We start from the raw sequence: 19361 nt of genomic DNA, 5'->3' as shown, positions 1-19361 counted from the left end.
TTTGGCAGATCTACATATAAGACGACCGGCTTATTCTTTGAATCTGAAATGATTTAAATATTGAAAAAAAAGTGATATTGCAATAATTATTTTAGTGTCTTTATTCTTTCTATCTAATTAATTTTATAATGCAATAATAATAAAAAAGTTAGGCTTCAATTTTTTATTTGTCGGTGCCAAGCTGAGTAATCGGATAGAAGATGGAACTTTTTTTTTTACACCCACTTGTAATTTTATTTTTTGAATAGTAATAATTTAGTTTCAGATATTTTTTCATAATTTTTAAAATCTTAAAATTATATAATAATAGTTGCACATTTTTTAATGTTTTTTAAAATCACATATTAACTATTACCAAATTATGTATACTTTTGCTATATATATCATTGTTATATTTTTACAATATATATTTTATTTATTGTTTCTTTACTTTAATATTATTAATATATTTTAATTTTGACCATTGAATATTTTTCATGTAATAGTATATTATCAATATAAAAATTGGTGTAAAAAATTGTGACTATCGAACCTATCTCTACACACATGATTTATGTCCACTTCATCCTTTCCTATTAAATAAATGGATAAGGTATCCATGGTAATTTAACTATAGATAATTATCAGCAAAATTATAAATATTAGGAGGCATATTTGGAAAATAGGTATTTTTTTCTGTGATAGAATTTAATTTTTTCACATAATTTTTTAATATTTATATATTAGTTTTTATGAATAGAAAATACAATGTTGCAAAATAACTTTTAAAAAGTTTGTTTTCACCAATTATACAAAAATAATATTAAGCACAAACAAAAATTTTAAATTTAGTATTACTAAAGAACCTCACTTGATATATTATTTTATTTTCTGAAAAAAAAAATTGATGGTAGTCGAGCTCTATCTTAGAAATACTGAAATCTCATGTGAAATAGAAATAAACATGATATATTATTATATATATATGTGCGATTTAATATTATTTTCAGATATTTTAATTTAAAATAAAAAAAATAAAATGATTAGCGTGCCATGGTGCCATGTAGCTCTTTTAAATTGTTTTGTGTATAGAATGACTCAATAGAAAGGAACTAGTCTTAAACCAAACGTGTTGCTTATAGAGGATCACAAAAATAAAAAAGAGTCGTGCAGAGGGCATACAAGTAAAGACATAAGTGCAAGGCACTGGAAGTCAAAACGGCAGCGTTTGAGTAGATTGGAAAAAGAAGACAGAGACGAAAACCGAAGAGGGGTGAGTTTGAGATATCCAAAAGTTGCTTACAGCTTAAACTGCAATTAACTCATTTGTATTTCCACTTCAAACAGAAACGAACCGTCTTTCTTTCTCTCTCTTCTGTTCTCTCTGTGTTAAAGGTCAAAACTCATAAAGCCATCATCATCAACAACAACCACCACGAACGACTCCCCCAAACGACGTCGTTTTTAGTCTTCTTCTTTTTTGCCTCAATTTCTTCGCCGGATTCTTATGCTATTTCCGATCGCTTGGTCGACGGGGACCATTCTCCCGGTAACTTCCCGGTTGCTGGTTAACTTAAACAAGGTCTTACTATCTGACTATGAAGAACAACCATAACAAGGCTAATAATAACTCCAATTCCAGCAATGGCTTTCTTCCCAATTCTTTGAGATTCATTTCTTCTTGTATTAAGACCGCATCTTCCGGTGTTCGCTCAGCCAGCGCCTCCGTCGCTGCTTCTATTTCCGGCGACCCAAACGCCCATAAAGACCAGGTTTTTATTTTTAATTTCTACTCTAAAATTCTCTTTCTGTGTATATATAAGGTTTGTGTTTTTTTTTTCTATCTTTGATTTTATTGAATTTGGAATTAGGTTTCTTTCCCCTGGATTTGGGATATGTATATTCTTTGTGTTTGGTTACGGAGAATGTTGAGGTACACGATGGGATAATCGGAATCGCGAATTCTAGGTTTGATGTTGTTTGGATTTTTCTTTTGTGGTTGAATCTTATTCGTCTACTGGGTGGATGCTGATAAAATTTGAAGAGGAAAACAGAGTGGAATGTAGAGGCAATAACTTTTTAGTTTTTGGGAACGGATGTTTCTCAAGTTTAATTGTTTTGGTTGCTGGGCAATTAAGAATAGAAGGTGAAATAAAGGATTTTAACTGTTGCATTTTAGTTGTTAGTGAAGAGTTATGGTTTAGGGGTGATGCAGTTGATCGCGACTAATTTGGGTAAAAGGTTCCTCCAATTTTGATTGATTGGAGCATTACTTTTTATTGTTGAGGAAGTACAACCTGGAATATTAGCCAATTGAGAACTGTTGTAGTTGTTAAGAAGGGAAAATGACAACTTACATGTCCTTAATCTTATTTCTTGAAATAATCGCAGCTGGCTTTTGGAGTGATAAGGGTTCATTTGAATACTTAATTCTTGTTTACCTTCATTATATGCGAGTTTGAACAATGAGAAGTTCTTATGGGAAAGAATAGTTTGCATTAACTATTTTTCTTTCTTAATTTAATTTGTGCTGCCTAGTATTTAGCTTCAATTCACCTACGAGCATTGTCTGACCTTTTTGCGGCCTATCAGGTGCTGTGTGCTTGCGTTGACAAGCTAGAGCTTGGTCCATCTTTTGTTAAACATGTTCTCTTACTCGGCTATTCCAATGGTTTTCAAGTCCTGGATGTGGAAAATGCCTCCAATGTCGGTGAACTCGTTTCGAAACGCGATGATCCAGTTACATTTTTGCAGATGCAGCCTCGCCCTGCAAAATCCAAGGATGATGAAGGATTCACAGCATCACATCCTTTACTTTTGGTTGTTGCATGTGATGAGTCACAAAGCTCAGGTCTGATGCAAAATGGGAGAGATGTGTTGGCCAGAAATGGTTATAGTGAACATCAAATTGGAAACCCTATTTATTCTCCAACTGCTGTTCGGTTTTACTCACTGAGGTCTCACAATTATGTCCATGTATTGAGATTTCGCTCAACTGTGTATATGGTTCGATGCAGTCCACAAATAGTGGCTGTTGGTCTTGCATCACAAGTAAGCATTGGCCATTGGCTTATAATTTTATGGGATACTAGTGTTATTTTTCAGATGTTACTATCTTGTAGGTTTCTTTTGGATTGTTCCCTATCATTTAACAAAGTGGAAAATTTAGATTGGACTTCTTGTTTACTTTTAGATGATTACTTTTTGACAAATTGCAACCTGGCTAAGTTTTGAACATTTTTCTGTATGTGTATTCTCTTCCAGATATATTGCTTCGACCCGGTCACTCTTCAGAGTAAATTTAGTGTCCTCACTTACCCAGTCCCACAGTTGGGAGTCCAAGGAATGGTTGGGGCCAATATTGGCTATGGGCCCATGGCCGTTGGTCCAAGATGGTTGGCTTATGCTTCAAATAACCCACTGCAGTCAAATGTGGGACGGCTAAGTCCACAGAGTCTTACTCCACCTGGTGTCAGTCCATCAACATCACCCAGCAATGGAAGTTTGATGGCTCGATATGCTAAGGAATCTAGCAAGCAATTAGCTGCTGGGATATTAAATTTGGGTGACATGGGTTATAAAACTTTGTCTAAATACTATCAAGAACTTGTACCCGACGGTTCTGGCTCGCCTGTTCCATCAAATTGTAGCTGGAAAGTAGGTCGTGGGCATTTGACAGAATCAGATATTGCTGGAATGGTTAGTCTTTATTATAAAAGATAATAATTAGTATCGACACCCGTGAGATCATAATTTGAGTTGCACAAATGCAAGAAAAGAAAAGATTTGCTTGCTTTACACACAAACTAATAACTACATACCTACTCATAGTTTTGGGAAATATATATTTTTTAGTGGTAGAGCTATAAAGTGGAAATTTAATGTTGTCAACTTGTGGGTTTTGTGTCAAGCAATGATTTTTGTGTGATTGTTTACCTACCATTTCAGGTTGTCGTGCAAGATTTTACATCAAAAGCTATTGTTTCACAGTTTAGAGCTCACACCAGTCCAATTTCTGCTCTTTGTTTTGACCCAAGTGGAACACTTCTTGTTACGGCCTCAATTCATGGCAACAATATCAACATTTTTCGAATTATGCCTTCCTGCTCACACATGGGTTCAGGCACTCAAAATTATGACTGGAGCACTTCTCATGTGCATCTTTACAAGCTTCATCGAGGCATGACATCTGCTGTATGTTCCTGTCCTCAATGTCTTCTAATTGTTTAATTTTTTTTCCATGAATCTGAGGATTTTATTATTGTTCCTTGTCATGCAGGTAATTCAGGATATTTGTTTTAGTCAATATAGCCAATGGGTTTCCATTATTACTTCCAGGGGGACCTCACATATTTTTGCTCTTTCTCCCTTTGGTGGTGAGGCTGTTCTTCAAGTACATAATTCTCCTGCCGATGGGCCTACTCTATTACCAATTCTGTCTTTACCCTGGTGGTCTAGTTCATCTTTCACCGTGAATAAGCAATCTTTTTCTCCACCACCACCACCTGTAACCCTTTCTGTTGTTAGCAGAATAAAAAACAACAGTTCTGGTTGGCTGAATACTGTTAGTAATGCTGCATCATCAGCAGCAGGAAAGATGCTCTTGCCTTCTGGGGCTATGACTGCTGTATTTCATAGTTGTGTGCCTCATGATTTGCAACCTGGCCATGCTAAGGTGAATTCTTTGGAGCGTCTGTTGGTTTATGCTCCATCTGGTCATGTAATTCAATATAATTTACTTCCATCAGTGGGGGGAGAGTCAACTGAATCTGCTTCAAGAACTGGGCCGGGTTCTTCCCTTCAGATGCAGGATGATGAATTGAGAGTGAAAGTGGAACCTGTTCAGTGGTGGGATGTTTGTCGAAGGACTGATTGGCCTGAAAGAGAAGAATGCATTTCTGGGATTACATGCAGGAAACAGGAAGCTATGGAGATGGTCATGGATGTTTCTGATTGTGAAGATAATGATACGAGGGATAAGGAATTGGTAAAACCTCATGAAAAATCTCATTTATATATCTCCAATGCTGAGGTCCAAATAAGCTCTGGAAGGATACCAATCTGGCAAAATGCAAAGGTGTGTGTTCCATTACAAAATTGTGACCCATTTATATGTCATCATTGTCATTTATATGGCTGTAATCCTGTTGCTTATGATTATAGATATCTTTCTTTACGATGAGTCCAATGGAGGCTAATAACATTACTGAAGATTCATCTGCTGGGGAAATTGAAATAGAAAAACTTCCTGTTCATGAGGTTGAAATTAAGCGAAAGGATCTCCTGCCTGTTTTTAATCATTTCCCTGTTGTGCATTCCAATTGGGGTGACAGGTAATTTTGACAGTGCACTTTATGTAGTTGATTTGTTTTAGTCTACATGTAAAAACCTTCTATCAGTATTTAGTGATGAGTATTATGTCTCATTGTTCTGCTTTGAGGAAAAGTTATATTTAAACAATCAGACTTTCTTCTAAGAAACATTTTTCATTTACATTTTAGCATGCTCTACCATCTAGAGCATCTAAGCTTGTTTACAAGGCACACCTCAATTGGAGGTGAGTAAAAAATGCCTGTAGTGTGAGACTGGGAGGTGCCTATTGAGGCATGCACCTCATCAGTAATAGGAGGCTTAAGTTGTTATAAGTTTAGTACTGTTTTTAAAGTTTTTGGCTTAACATAAGAAGATTTAAGATTTGGGGTAATAATAGTGAACCCACAACATTTAGAGTCCATAAAGGGGTTCAAGTTTTAAATAGGAAACCCTAGTAGCTGAACACATACAAAGGGTTGGGAGAGATTAAAATTTCAATTTGTTTGAGACTTTAACTTTTGATTTCTAGTACTTTGACTTGTTTTTTATGATTTGTTGGTTTTGATTATATTAGTGCTTGTTTTTACACTTTTGAAGTTCTTTTATGGAACATACTTCAATCTTTAAGGCTCGTGCCTTCCTCACCAAGACAAAAGGCCTTGGTTGGTACTTAAGCTAATATTTTTAAACATTAACGGTTGTACTGATTCATTTTTTTATTCAATTACAACCTTTTTGTAATATTGCAGACTATCAGTCTTAGGGGCGAGTCAAGATGTAATGCCTGGTGTAGTTCTGTAATTTTAATTTGATTTTTTTGAAAAAGAAAAGAAATAGAAGTTTCTTGGATGCAAAGGGGGACTTATGTTACTTGTGATACCAACAGTTTCACTTTACTGAATGATGCATCACTTTTTATTTTTATTTTTTTATACGGGTTTCAAAAAAGTGTGATTTGTTTTAAACTGGCCTAGCTTCTCTATTTATGAATATGGGAGCTCGTGAATTTACTAAAATATTTTTGCTTATAATCACCATTTTGTTAGGCATATCTGAATCACAAATTAATATGGCTGGCTGGTTTTTGCAGGGCCCTTGTTGGGTCGCATTCTTCTGTGGATTCTCATGAAGCCAAAGAAAACTTTTCAGAAACTTCAGTTATTTCCCATGCTAAGTTAGCATCAACTGGATCATTTGAACAATCAGATGGTAAGATTGGTATGTGATGCTGATATCATTGTTGATCATTTAGGGGCTACTAATGCAAGTTCCTGGTTATTGTCATTTTTACCAGGACTTTTTGGGGATTGTTATTCATCGAATCATCAATCTGGCATTCAAGGTAACGGAGAAAAAAGTGGCAGATTCATATTCGCCTTGCGTCTACAGAACCAAAGCTCTACAAACAAAGATTTAGTTTCATGCTCTTCCAGACAATCTACTTCGAATGTTTCTCATGATGAGGACTGTAATTTTTCAAATGGACTATCTACTTTAACAGACAACTCACTGCCTGCTGATAGAACTATTTCAAAAGAGGTTCGGTCATTTGATGGTGGTGGGCCAACTGAAGGTTCAAACGTGAGTTCCAACCGTTCGGATTTGACTATGAACAGTCTTGATGAGGGGCCAGTACATGATTCACTGGATTTTGAACAGTATTTTCAAGAGGGCTATTGTAAAGCATCTGCTGAGAGTGACTGTCCTGAATCAACTGAAGTTGTCACCGATGTGGACAGCAGCAGCAGTCCGTGTGGAGATAAATGTGAAGAGGATGGCGACAATGATGACATGCTTGGTGGTGTATTTGCTTTCTCTGAGGAAGGTGAGAACTTAAGAAACTTCTAATTCACATTATTATTCTAAATTTTGTCTTGGTATTTGGCATTGTATAGTACATTTAGGGTATGCTCTACCTGATCCTGCTATAATAAAGGTTCGGGCTTGTTTTCCCAATGCTTGACACTTGTAACCGTTCAGTAGCATTTAGTCCTTACATCATAGATTATGATGTGGGACATGTAGGGTATTTAAGGCTTTCTGATTAATGTAGGCGTTTACTTTTCTATATCTGATGTGGGACATGCAAGCAATTAGTACATGTGCTACAGGTACTAATTGGTTGATTAACTTAGGATTCTTATTAGTTGAAATCAGTTTCAATCTCTTATTTAAGGGGCTAACTGGACCAGTCAATACCAATCATTAGACATTATTCAGATTAATTAGACCATCCCTAGGCATAAGAGAAAAGCCTAAAAGTTTCCCTTTTTGTCTAAAATAATGTTTCACTTCTGGCATATGAAAGTTCCTTCCAAGAAAAGATGTCCAATAGTCGAGTCTACATAGGCTTAGAACCGTGTGTAGTGTCTTTGATTCATTATTACAAGTTTTCAGTGGCCTAATATTTGGTTTGGATCTTGCTTTGTATTGTGATATCTAATATCTATATCTACTACTGTTGAAGGTTGATGTAACAACTGTCATTGCCTACTTGTGATATTGTCATAGGATAGGATTTACAAGTAGATGTTTAATTCTTGTAGCATAAGAGTGGTCTTTTTCTCATTGCCTTTTCTTTCTCATTCTTTTGCAGGATAAGGTACCCTTTTCTCTGTGCATATCCGAACATGTGATGAAGTTGTGCAAATTTTCTGTGTAGGCCTTTGAAAATGTTTTTAGTGCGGTTGGCCCCTAGTATGGAGTTTGGACAGATCTAATTGGTATTTCAGGTTTATTTTCTTTCAACAATCGAAATGCTACTTCTGACTGTTTGATCCAAGAAACGATAAATTAAAAAATTCATCAAAAATTGCTGCTCTGGGGCAGCCAACCTTCTTCCCTTTTCTTCTAATTAATTCCGTGTAAATAATGTAAATTGAAAATTCATAGTAGAAAAATGTTGTGTGGACGATGGATTCACGGATTCTTTCCTCTATGCTGTGTAACATTATTATTCATTCTTCAAAGTAAAGAAAAAAAAAATAGAAATAAAAGTGTACGTATTTTGTCATCACTTATCAACTTCACTACTTGTATATTCTGTATGTAGAAATCATCAGGTACAAAAACTGCTCCCAACCGATTAATAAGGCACACTTAATAGTTTTAGTGCTAAATAAATTATACAATAATAATAAACTTCATTATTGATGGGACCGGTTCATTTACTAATTGCACGGCCTGTTTGAATTAAAAGATTGCGTATGTGGACCGACTGGCTCATCTCTCTCTCTAGTCTCTAGAGAGTTGGCAAAAGAAACTTTATTATACTTTTCTAGTTTCTAAGAATTAAAGTTTTGCACGACATTTTATTTTTATCTTTTTGCTAAAAAATTAAAGGTATTTTTACACTCCGAATCTAAATCTAGTATGTTTCAAAAATCTACTTGGAGCTGACTCTAAATTTCTCTTAATTAGTCTAAAGATTCTTAATTTATAATATTCTATAATTAAAATTTAAAACTTTTGAATGTAATTATTCTGAGTAAAAATGTGAGGATTGTTACTATACTTCTCATTGATATCATATAGAGAAATGTAAAGGGTATCATGGTGCCTAACACTACCATGAGATGTTGTACTGTTATTAGTGAAATTTAATATCGAGTCTCAAATATTTTAATTAAATAATTATTATAGAAAGCTGTTAACCAATCATGAAACAACACCTCATGGTGGTTTGCCTAACAACAACGCTCTATTATATAATTAATAAAATCAATTATTGAATTATTAAATTATCAACATGAAAGTTATAATAGGTTCTTCTCTTACCATCATGTCTCCACATGATAAAGAATTGAATTTTACTGGAATAGAAAATGAAAAAGACTACAGAGACAGCCGAAAATACGTGTGGCCCGTATTGATTTACATTACATAATACATTGTGTTATATACGAGATATATCTGTATAGTATTTTTTTCTATACAAGTGTACATATATATAAAATGGGGTGTGAACAAGAACAAGCAAAGCATGCAGTATAGTACAAATGCATGTGTTCTGTTGTGATAGATTGTGACTAGTCAAGAGTAATGTTGTGTGTGACATCATCAAAATTCATGATGCATAAGGAAAGTTTGCGATGTAGAATTTTTGTGGGTATAACTAACAAAACGACATTCATGCAAATTCACTACTCATTCTTTCGTTGCGTGGTGGTCTCTCTGACTCTGTGCGCCTTCATTCATTCCATTACTTTGGATACCCCAAAACATCCCACACCTTTGTATTCTTGTGCCCTACCATCATCAAATCTCTACATTTCACAATATATATTTATATATATATGGCCCACATCTCTATATATATACATAATACATACATATATAGATGCCTTTAGTGTCAAGATCAAGGCCATGATGAGAATCCAACAGGCTGGTGGTCCTTTATACATTAATCTATTATACTTAGTTATAAGCTCTGAGACACTATGTCCATTCACTTAAAGATCTCAAAGCAGAGAGCTTCACAAAACTTAGTGAGAGAGATTCGCAAGTAGTGGCTGCGAAGTGATAATTATTTGAGCACAACAAACCACAAAGAGAACAAAGAGATGGAGAAAAAAATAGAGATGGTAGGGTTTCATTCAATTGCAAAGTTAGAAAGTAAATAATACAAATAATAGCTAAGCTTTATATAGGCTATTAAGCTATAATAATAATAATAATAATAATAATAAAAGACTAAAATAACCCTATATAATTATTTAACACTCCCTCTCAAACTCATGATGCTACAAGAAGCATCGAGAGTTTGCCTACGAAAAAACAAAACACGAGAAATCGTATGCGACTTAGTAAAGAAGTCGGCAAGCTGCTACGAAGAAGGAACAAAATGCAGAGTAATAGTGCCAAGCTTCAGATGGTGACAAGTAAAATGCCAATCTATCTCAATATGCTTGGCGCGCTCATGGAAAAATGAGTTGTGAGCAATCTGGATGGCGCTTTGATTGTCACAATTCGGCTTATGTAGAAGACTGAGAAACAACAAATTGTTTCTCACTCTTCCAAGAAATAAGACAATCCCCCAAAAAGATACAGAAACCAGTGACAGACTTTCGGGCTGTGGGATCACGACCATGATCTGCATCACATTAGGCACACAACTCCAAAGAAGAGGTGGAAGGTAGTAGTAGGCTCTAAAAGATGGTACCCTGAAGATACCATAAAATGCGAAGAACATCAGCCTAGTGAACAGTAGTAGGAGACGCAACAAATAGACTAACGATATGAACAACATATACAATTTTTGGACGAGTAATAGTGAGAGAAACCAAACTGCCAACAATGGTGTGATACAAAGTAGAATCTTCCAAGGGAGAGCCATCAGAAGGAGAATACTAAAAAATTCAGCTCAAAGGGAGTATCAACAAATATAGTATCAGTAAGGCGAGCACGCTTAATAATTTCAGTAGTGTACTTCGACTGAGAAAGAAGATAACCTTTTGGAGAAAATGCAACTTCAATACCCAGAAAATACCGCAGAGAACCCAAATCCTTCATCTCAAACTGAGAAGCTAATTCTGACTTTAACACTTCAATTCCCTGTAAATCATCTCCTATAATAATCATATCATCAACATACACGGAAAGCAGAATACGAGCTGCAAATGTGCACTTGACAAATAAAGCTGAATCATGATCACTTGAGAGAAAACCAAGAGATAAAATAACAGTAGAGAACTGTTAGGATTTATGCCCTAAAAGCATGTAAATATATTTTATTGATTTAAATAAAGTACAATTTTATTATATTTGAATGTTATAATTATTATTTAAATAATTTATATGAATATCAATAAAATTCCACATTTATTTATGAGGATATAATCTTGTATTAGTACGAGAGAACTAAGATCATATACGATGAATAAAATAGTCAGTAACATATTAAAGTAAGAGATCTTGAATGAATGGTTACTAGTACAATTTACTAAGCATACGTGATAAAGGTAGTCTAGATTCAGATTACTGATGTGGATAGACATCTTGGTAAAAGTACTGTATATAATAGATATTATATATGACATGACCAATATAAATTAACTATTTTTATAAACTTACCGTTTGCCATAAAGATTTAATTCTTATCCACTACAAGAAATCTGGCATTTACCTACATATATATATTTTAATGCCCCGAAATCCCTAATGCGGTTTAATGGCTGGATTAGTAGGCTGGGAGGGCTATAACTGTTTAATTATGCCATTAAATGATAATATGCTTGTTTATGTGAATTATATTATAATATGATGTTATATGCATGCATGTGGGTACACATTTGATTATTAGGGTGTTTTGGTAATTTGGCCCGTTGATGGCATATTTGTGTATTTTGGTGCATAATGTGAGTTATGGATGAAATCCCATTATTATGGAGATATATTCGATCTATTCGACATGAGACGGTCTTATATTTCAAATTAGCGGTTTTGTCATAACGGGGTCATTTATTGGGACATTGAGTATGAGAATGTTTATTTGATGATAAATTGGGAGTTATTGAGATCAGGAGGAAATTCTGGAGGTTTTGACTATAATGTTCCCGGGGGTGTTTTCGGGACCCCGAGCCTTAAGTTTTATTTGAGGTTACTTAAGCTTGAAGTAGTTTGTCAGATAGAACCGTACGTTAGAAAATACTTTCTCTCTTCCTGTTAGTTCATTTTACTGTTCGAGGCAAATTCAAAGAAATCTTGAGTTCTAGGAGTCGGAATCAAGCGAGGATCGAGGCATAGCGATCCTAGGAAAGATTAGAAGCTTCTTGACCGAAGGATTTGACGAGAAACAACCCAATCAAAGGTAGTCTAAGTTTTAAGTTTTGAGTTTTTAGAGTTTCTAAGCTTCGAATTGGATTTTGTGAATCGTTGAGTTTTTGGTTCGTTTGAGCCTCGAGATTTGATGATTTTGGATTATTGGGAAGCTTGGGAACTTTGATTTTTGGATTTGGAAGTGTTTGGGTATGTTTTTGGAGTGTTTGGGATGAAGGAGATCGAGTTTTGGCTGGTTCTGGGTTGGGGGCCGCGACCCTGTTCTTGGGCGCCGCGACCCTAGCTCGAAGAAGCAGGTGGAGCATTTTGGCCTTGCTGGGCGTCGCGGCCCTTGCTCTTGGTGTGGCTGGGGGCCGCGACTCTTGGGTGGTTTTGAGCCCGTTTGAGGGTTTTGACCTTGGGAACTTGGTTTTAGGCCTCGGGATTGTTCTTATTACCCGGATTAGTGGGAATTGATGTCCCGGAGGCTAGATCTTGGTTTGGGAACCTTTGTTATTCATTTTATTGATGGTGTCCCATATTTGGTTATGATTAGGTGACCGCTAAAGGGCTAAAAGTCAGATCGTTCTCAAGGGTCGTTCTTTTATTCATTCTCGCTCGAATCAGAGGTAAGAAAACTGCACCCCATATGTGACATGCATGATTGTTTTTGAGGCATGTTGGTTGGTAAATGTGGACATTGATTGCATATTAAATGCTTAGCAGAGCTTGCTTAATTGTGTATGGCACTAGTTAGTCAGGGACGACACTGGTCGCATATTACTGACCTGTGAGTCAGAAATAGCATAAGCGTCCTGAACGCAGGGCCGACTAAAGATTAGATCTAATTGATATCTATGTTGAATGACTCTAAGAGCATTGATACTGGACCGACCCTAAGGTCGATGAAACTTATAAGCGCTTGACTAGTCTAGGACTAGTAACTCAGAGCCAGGGCCAAAGTCCTAGGTGACAGCTTGTCACATGGCTAGGGAGTGGAATCCCATGGTTGTGACTCTTTGGTCACAAGGTAGGTTATGTTGGTGACTAGTCATCATGCACCTATCCTGCTTAAGCTAGTGAAATGTTCACTTATTTGTAAAGCCCTGGTGACCCTATCGTCACATGGCTAGAGGGAACGGAACCCACCTTAGTGACTTTTGCGACTGTCACTCATCTGTTTTGGACTGAAAGTCCTGAATGATGATTATGATAATTGTTGATACTATATTCATGCTATATTGTGTTTTCTTGCTGGGCTTTGGCTCATGGGTGCTATGTGGTGCAGATAAAGGGAAAGAAAAAGCTCACCCAGCCTTGAGTGGAGAGCTTAGGTGGTGCTGTGTACATATGCGGCCACTTGACCACCACGGCCAAGGAGTTCTTAGAGGAACTAGGGGGTTTACCCTATTTTTGCCGCTTAGGTCGGGGGGTTTGAAAATTTGAAACAGTAATGACCATTTTGAGTTGTAAATAACTTGTAAATGTTTTTATGGGCCCATGAGCAGTTTATGTTTTAAATAAAATATATCATTTCCTTTTGATTGGTTCTCCACCTTAGCCTGTTAATAACACTTAGAAGCACGTTTTTAACCAAATGACTCGGATAGCGAGTTAAATTTCCGGTTCACCGTAACTATTCTGGGGTAACTAAGGCGTTACATATATATTGGTGAGTAAAAATATATTTAGCTACACTTTATTTGGTACTACCGATTATTGGTCGGCGATTCTTATAGGAAGGGCGACAACATTAAAAAAATATTATTACCTATCATTATTATTGGTAGGTAAATAGTTTACCTACAAATAAGTTTGGAGGGAAAATTTTGTTCATTTCTCGGTTATTTTTCCCTTCGAAATTAACATAATTTATATATTTAAAAAAATGTTTATGTGTATGCTTAGTTGTAATCCCAATAATGATGTATCAAATCAATAAAACATGTGGACCACACATTATGTGACACATGTATATTTATGAAAAATCATTTATAATTTAATTTAAAATATGATTTTTATTTTTATTTTTATTTTTTAATTTAATTTTTATTTAAGGTTTATATATAACCTAATTAAACCCTGAACCTTAACTATTCTACCCGCCCCTTTTATCTTCTGTGCACCTCCCTCTTCTATGCTTAGCCGCCTCCCTCTTCTCTAAACCTCTTGGCTCTATCGAGATGTGCTTTCTTGATGAGCCACCACCACCCTTTCTGTCTTCGACGAGCCATTGCCTCCAATGAGTGTTCTTAGCCACTACTGCCACCTCCATCTCTAAATCTTCGCCTCTGTTGACGAGTGTATTAATTTTGAACGATGATAATTATAAATATTCAGATTATAAATCTTTTATACTATGTTAAGTTTATTATTAGATATTTTGTTAATATCATTAGTTGTAAAAGAGTACATGTTTTAATAAACATGTTCCATGCTCCTAGATCTTATCAATGAATACTGTTTGCAAAAGATAAAAAAATTACTTGGGAAAAAATTATTTGGAAAGATTATAAACTTTTCCAATAATATCATCTATATATTTATTTTTATTTTTAAAGACTAAATGGTAATTTTGTAATGTCACTGTAAATGCTAATTTTGTAATTTCACTATAATTGGTAATTTTTTAATATCACTAAAAATGGTAAAATTTTTTTTTAATGTCAGTGCAAATGGTAAAATTTTTTAATGATTTAAGTGATAATATTTTTATATATAAAATGGTTTAAAAAGGGATTTTGGTGATAAATTTTAAATAAAGAAGGATTAAATTTTTAATATTTTTAAATATAAAATCTGAAATTTAATCCATCAATGAATGTCCTAATAACAATTTTTTTTTTATTAAAAATTGTTTTTAGTTAAAAAATTTAAATAAAGAAGGGCTTTCATGATAAAATTCTAATCAATAAAATTTAGAATATGGCATAAAATTCAATAATTTATTTCATAAAAATCAAATAATAAAATTGTGTTAACTACATAATTTGTTTCATAAAATTCCAACTTAGTAACTTTTTTTTTCCTTTTGAATAGTCTTTGTTATTAGGAGGGTTGCTAAAACTTCAACAAAGTTAGATTTGTTATGGATCGTAGATAGATAAACATACTCGATAAGTTATCACCGGAGTATGCTACTGGTATTAACGAATTTATAAGTGTTGCTACAAACTCTAATGGGGTGGCGCCATGCCCGTGTCAGCGATTCAAAGAGAAAGTGGGCGTCTAGAAATGGATCAGTTTCAACACCGCGACATCACATTCGATGGGGAATGTGTTAGAATATTTATTTATTTGGTATATAAAATCAATTTGTAACAACTAATTGATTTAATATATTAAAGTCAATATTTAATATATTGACAAAATATTCTAATTAATAGTCAACATTATTTGTTACCTAATTTTGTTGTTACCCGATTTTTCATATCCCAACTGATTGAGGAAATATCTCAATCTGTGGCAGAGACTCTGATGGTAGGTCCCACTCTATAAATATAGAGTACCGGTCCCCAAGCTCATTGCTCATTCTGACTTTCAGTAACTCCATCTAAAAGAGTTAGTGAGAACTTGGAAGCCCGAGTACTTGTTCTAATTATTTTCGTTTTCTTTTGTAGATCTAAAGCTAGATCGAGGTTATCAATTGCAATAGCTGGAGGTATACAATATTCGATCCTCCTTTTGTATATGTTCATTCTATATATTAATTCCGCCTACATGTATATAGGATTGTTCATATGCCTACATTTTATTTTAACCTAACATTTGGTATCAGTCGCCTAATCTACATCCCTGCCTTCTAATTTTATCTGCATATATATTTATTTGATTTATATATGCCTTTATATTCATATTCATCTTCATATATGTATTGTTTTAGTTGGCCATATTCATAACATTTTTTTTTTCATTCTGATCGAGGGTTTTAATGCCTCAGATTTTTGAATTTTTGTTTCAAAACCAATTTTCCACATAAGTACCATTAGAAATCCTTCAGATTATTTTTTCTAATGATCTATGTTTCCAAATCAAGTTTTGAGAATCCAATATCAGTTTTGAAACCTTAGTGTACCCGATAATGGCCAAAAGTTTTCTTTGATGTTAAAGTTCAGTTTCTATTTGTTTTTTAAGCAATAAAACGTCATGAATCTCTTTAGACATTGTTTTAGATTCATTATGGGCAAATATATATGAATTTGGATGTAAAAAACGTTGTTTTCATTCGGACCCGTTTATGGCCAAAAATATTTTTGTAATTAAAACCCCGATTTTAGCTGTTGTTTAATCAATATAAAGCCATGAATCTCTTTATCTATTCCTTTCCATGAATTCTAGGCTTTGAAACTGGTATTTTGGTCGTCGGAATGCAATTTTCCGACCAGGTTTTGAACCGGGTCCGTACGACCCGCACGCAGAAACCGGGTCAATTTCGACCCGGCTGGAGGAAGAAGACAGGGGAAACGACATGTCGTTTCCCCCCTGCTGCAGAAAAATGACCCGTCGTTTGACGGGTCATACGACGATAATAAGGGGAAAACGACATGGCAGATTTAAAAAAAAAAAAAGAAAAATTGAAGAAAATTACGAAAATTAATTTTTTGATTTATTTTGGAATTTTGTTATTTTCTTCATTTTAATGCTTATTTAGACAATAAATTTTATTTTTTAATTCTTTTGCCAATTTAATTAAAACATATAATTTTGGTAAATTATATATTTGGAAATTAATTAAAATGTGCAACTACTTGATTTTGGTGTATTTATTGCATAGTATATTTCTTTTATTCATGCAATATTAAATAATTGTGCTATTTTAAGAATGTAATTACTTTTTACAATTAAGTTTGTGCAATTATTTTATTAATTCACCAAATCAGTAAATGATGTTATTGTCTTATTTAGCATGATTTTTTCTGCCATTAAGTATATATATGGAATTATTGTATTTATTTTCGTAGATATAGTTAATTATGCTAATTGTATGATTATTTTGTTATTATTCATGCAAATTTACTCTAAGCATAATTATCTTTAATTTTATATGTATGGATTTATAATTTTAAATACATTATATATATTCCATTATTGTGCTAGATATATTTAGATTATATTTAAACATTAAGATAGGTTGAATAATATTTAGCACATTAATCTTCATAATTTATTCATAAAATATTCATAAAACATTTAGGGTGAATAAGATTATGAATAATTCATAAACAATTTTGTGGTTGACATAAGAACGCATGAAACTGAGACAAATGCTCAATCTAGAACGGTTTTTAATGATCTTCGGACGACCACACTAGGAGCACTACTCTCTGTGATTGCCTATTATGTTATAACGAAATTGTTCTTAGGTTTCCTTAGAGCCTGAAACATAATGTCTAGTGAACCATATAATTTTACATAATTAGGGAGCAGCCACAACATCTTTAATTATATAAAATTATATATTAATTTGAAAGGATCACATAATGGACATAAAATTGTGATTAATTAAATAGATATAATAATTTTACCCCACAGGGATTTTATTATATTTATATAATTAATTAGGATAATATATTAAATTAATTTTGTTAATTTACCCACAGGAGTTATGATAATTAATTTAATAGTTTTGTCATAAAGTTTAATAAAGATAGAAGTATCAAACCTTACTTTATCCCAAATAATTCGTTTGAATAATCTATCATCCTTTACATCTACTTTTATTAAATTAAAAATTTAGCCCACAGGCAATTTTTGTTTAATTAAATTTCATTCTTCAGCATGTTATACATTGGTAAAACATGACTTCATTAAGCCTTAATCTTCTAAATCTAAGTTTGTAATCCTATTTATGCAGCTTCTTCATCATCCTCTAGTTTCGCTGAAATCCTTACCGAAATTCCTGAGCTTAGGGGTGATAATTTCAAAATCTGGAAGGAACGAGTTCTTCTTCATTTAGGTTGCGCCGACATGGACTACGCAATAAGGAAGGACAAACCTGCTGCAATCACTGCGACTAGCGCTGCTGCTCAGATTGCACTATATGAGAAATGGGAGTGATCCAATCGCCTCAGCATCATGTTCATCATGTCCAAGATCCCTCTGGGAATGCGTGGATCGGTGGAGCAACCTGAGAAAGTCAAAGACTTGATCAAACTGATTGATGAGCAGTTCGACACTTCGGACAAACCACTTTACAACAACCTTATCCACCAGTTCTCATCCACAAAACTCACTGGTGTCAAAGGAGTTAGAGAACATATTTCAAAGATGAGGGACATTTTTGCTTAACTGAAGAAACTCGATGAAGTCATTCCTGAAACCTTCCTGGTCCACTACATCCTTAACCATCTTCCACCTCAATACAGGCCTTTCAAAATTTCCTACAACACACATAAGGACAAATGGAGTATCAATGAACTGATAACCATGTGTGTTCAAGAAGAAGCAAGGCTCCTGTAGGAACAAGGTGAAAATGCTCACATGGCCACCCAAGGCAAGAAACGCAAACCATCCAAGAAGGACAAGGGGAAAAATAAAGTGCCTCCCCAAGGCGATATAAATAAGGATTCCATCAAGTGCTTCTTCTGCAAAAAGAAGGGACATGCGAAAAAGGAATGCGCCAAGTTCAAGAAATGGATGGATGACAAAGGTAATCCAATTTCATTCGTATGTTATGAATCTAATATGGCTAATGTTAATATTAACACATGGTGGATTGATTCTGGATCAACAATTCACATTTCAAATTCCTTGCAGGGTTTACAAAACCTAAGGAAGCCAGTGGGAAGTGAGCAAAGCATCTTATCCGGAAACAAGATGGGCTCACATGTGGAGGCTATAGGAACGTGCCATTTAGTTTTAAGTAGCGGTTTTGTTTTAAAGTTAGAAAAGACATTTTATGTACCAAGTTTCTCTAGAAACTTGATTTCTGTTTCTCTAGAAACTTGATTTCCGTTTCAAGACTTGTACCTTTTGGTTTTTCCTTTACATTTTTAGACAAATATTTTAATTTATATAATAAATCTGAATGTGTTGGAAATGGTATTTTGTCTGATGGTCTTTACTGCCTTAATTTACAAAACAATAACGCTTATAATACTGTGCACGTTCACACTGGCATTAAAAGATGTGTTATGAATGAGAATTCCTCTACATTATGGCACCAGAGATTGGGACATATCTCCATTGATAGAATTAAAAGGTTAGTAAAAGATGGGGTACTCAATACCTTAGATTTTACTGATTTTAATACTTGTGTGGATTGCATTAAGGGAAAACATACCTCCAAGTCTAAGAAAAGTGGTGTCCACAGG

General features: G+C 34.3%; 1 protein-coding gene across 2 annotated transcripts; it reads left to right on the top strand.

The window, feature by feature from the left end:
- Positions 1 to 1303: 1303 nt before the first annotated feature.
- On the top strand, positions 1304 to 8308 carry LOC133790850 (autophagy-related protein 18h). 2 transcript variants are annotated; one of them, XM_062228653.1, is made up of 10 exons: positions 1621 to 1751; positions 1851 to 1947; positions 2572 to 3030; positions 3244 to 3678; positions 3928 to 4173; positions 4259 to 5056; positions 5143 to 5312; positions 6383 to 6501; positions 6587 to 7117; positions 7889 to 8308. In XM_062228653.1, exons 3-10 carry the CDS (start codon positions 2734 to 2736, stop codon positions 7891 to 7893), a joined length of 2601 nt encoding a protein of 866 aa, XP_062084637.1. In that variant the 5' UTR covers positions 1621 to 1751; positions 1851 to 1947; positions 2572 to 2733; the 3' UTR covers positions 7894 to 8308. The 2 variants fall into 2 exon arrangements, with proteins under 2 accessions (XP_062084636.1, XP_062084637.1); XM_062228652.1 differs by lacking the exon at positions 1851 to 1947 and having other exon boundaries at positions 1304 to 1751.
- The last annotated feature ends 11053 nt before the right edge of the window (positions 8309 to 19361 follow it).

Source organism: Humulus lupulus, chromosome 7 (genome assembly GCF_963169125.1).
Source record: "Humulus lupulus chromosome 7, drHumLupu1.1, whole genome shotgun sequence".
In the NCBI taxonomy this organism is placed as follows: domain Eukaryota; kingdom Viridiplantae; phylum Streptophyta; class Magnoliopsida; order Rosales; family Cannabaceae; genus Humulus; species Humulus lupulus.
This window is presented reverse-complemented; position numbering and strand designations above follow the sequence as displayed.

Bases quoted from the DNA above. Each gene is read 5' to 3' on its own strand.
- LOC133790850 (XM_062228652.1), top strand. From the start codon at position 1,578: ATGAAGAACAACCATAACAAGGCTAATAATAACTCCAATTCCAGCAAT. The intron at 3,679-3,927 runs GTTAGTCTTTAT...CTACCATTTCAG, and splicing joins AATCAGATATTGCTGGAATG to GTTGTCGTGCAAGATTTTAC. The intron at 5,057-5,142 runs GTGTGTGTTCCA...TTATGATTATAG, and splicing joins CAATCTGGCAAAATGCAAAG to ATATCTTTCTTTACGATGAG.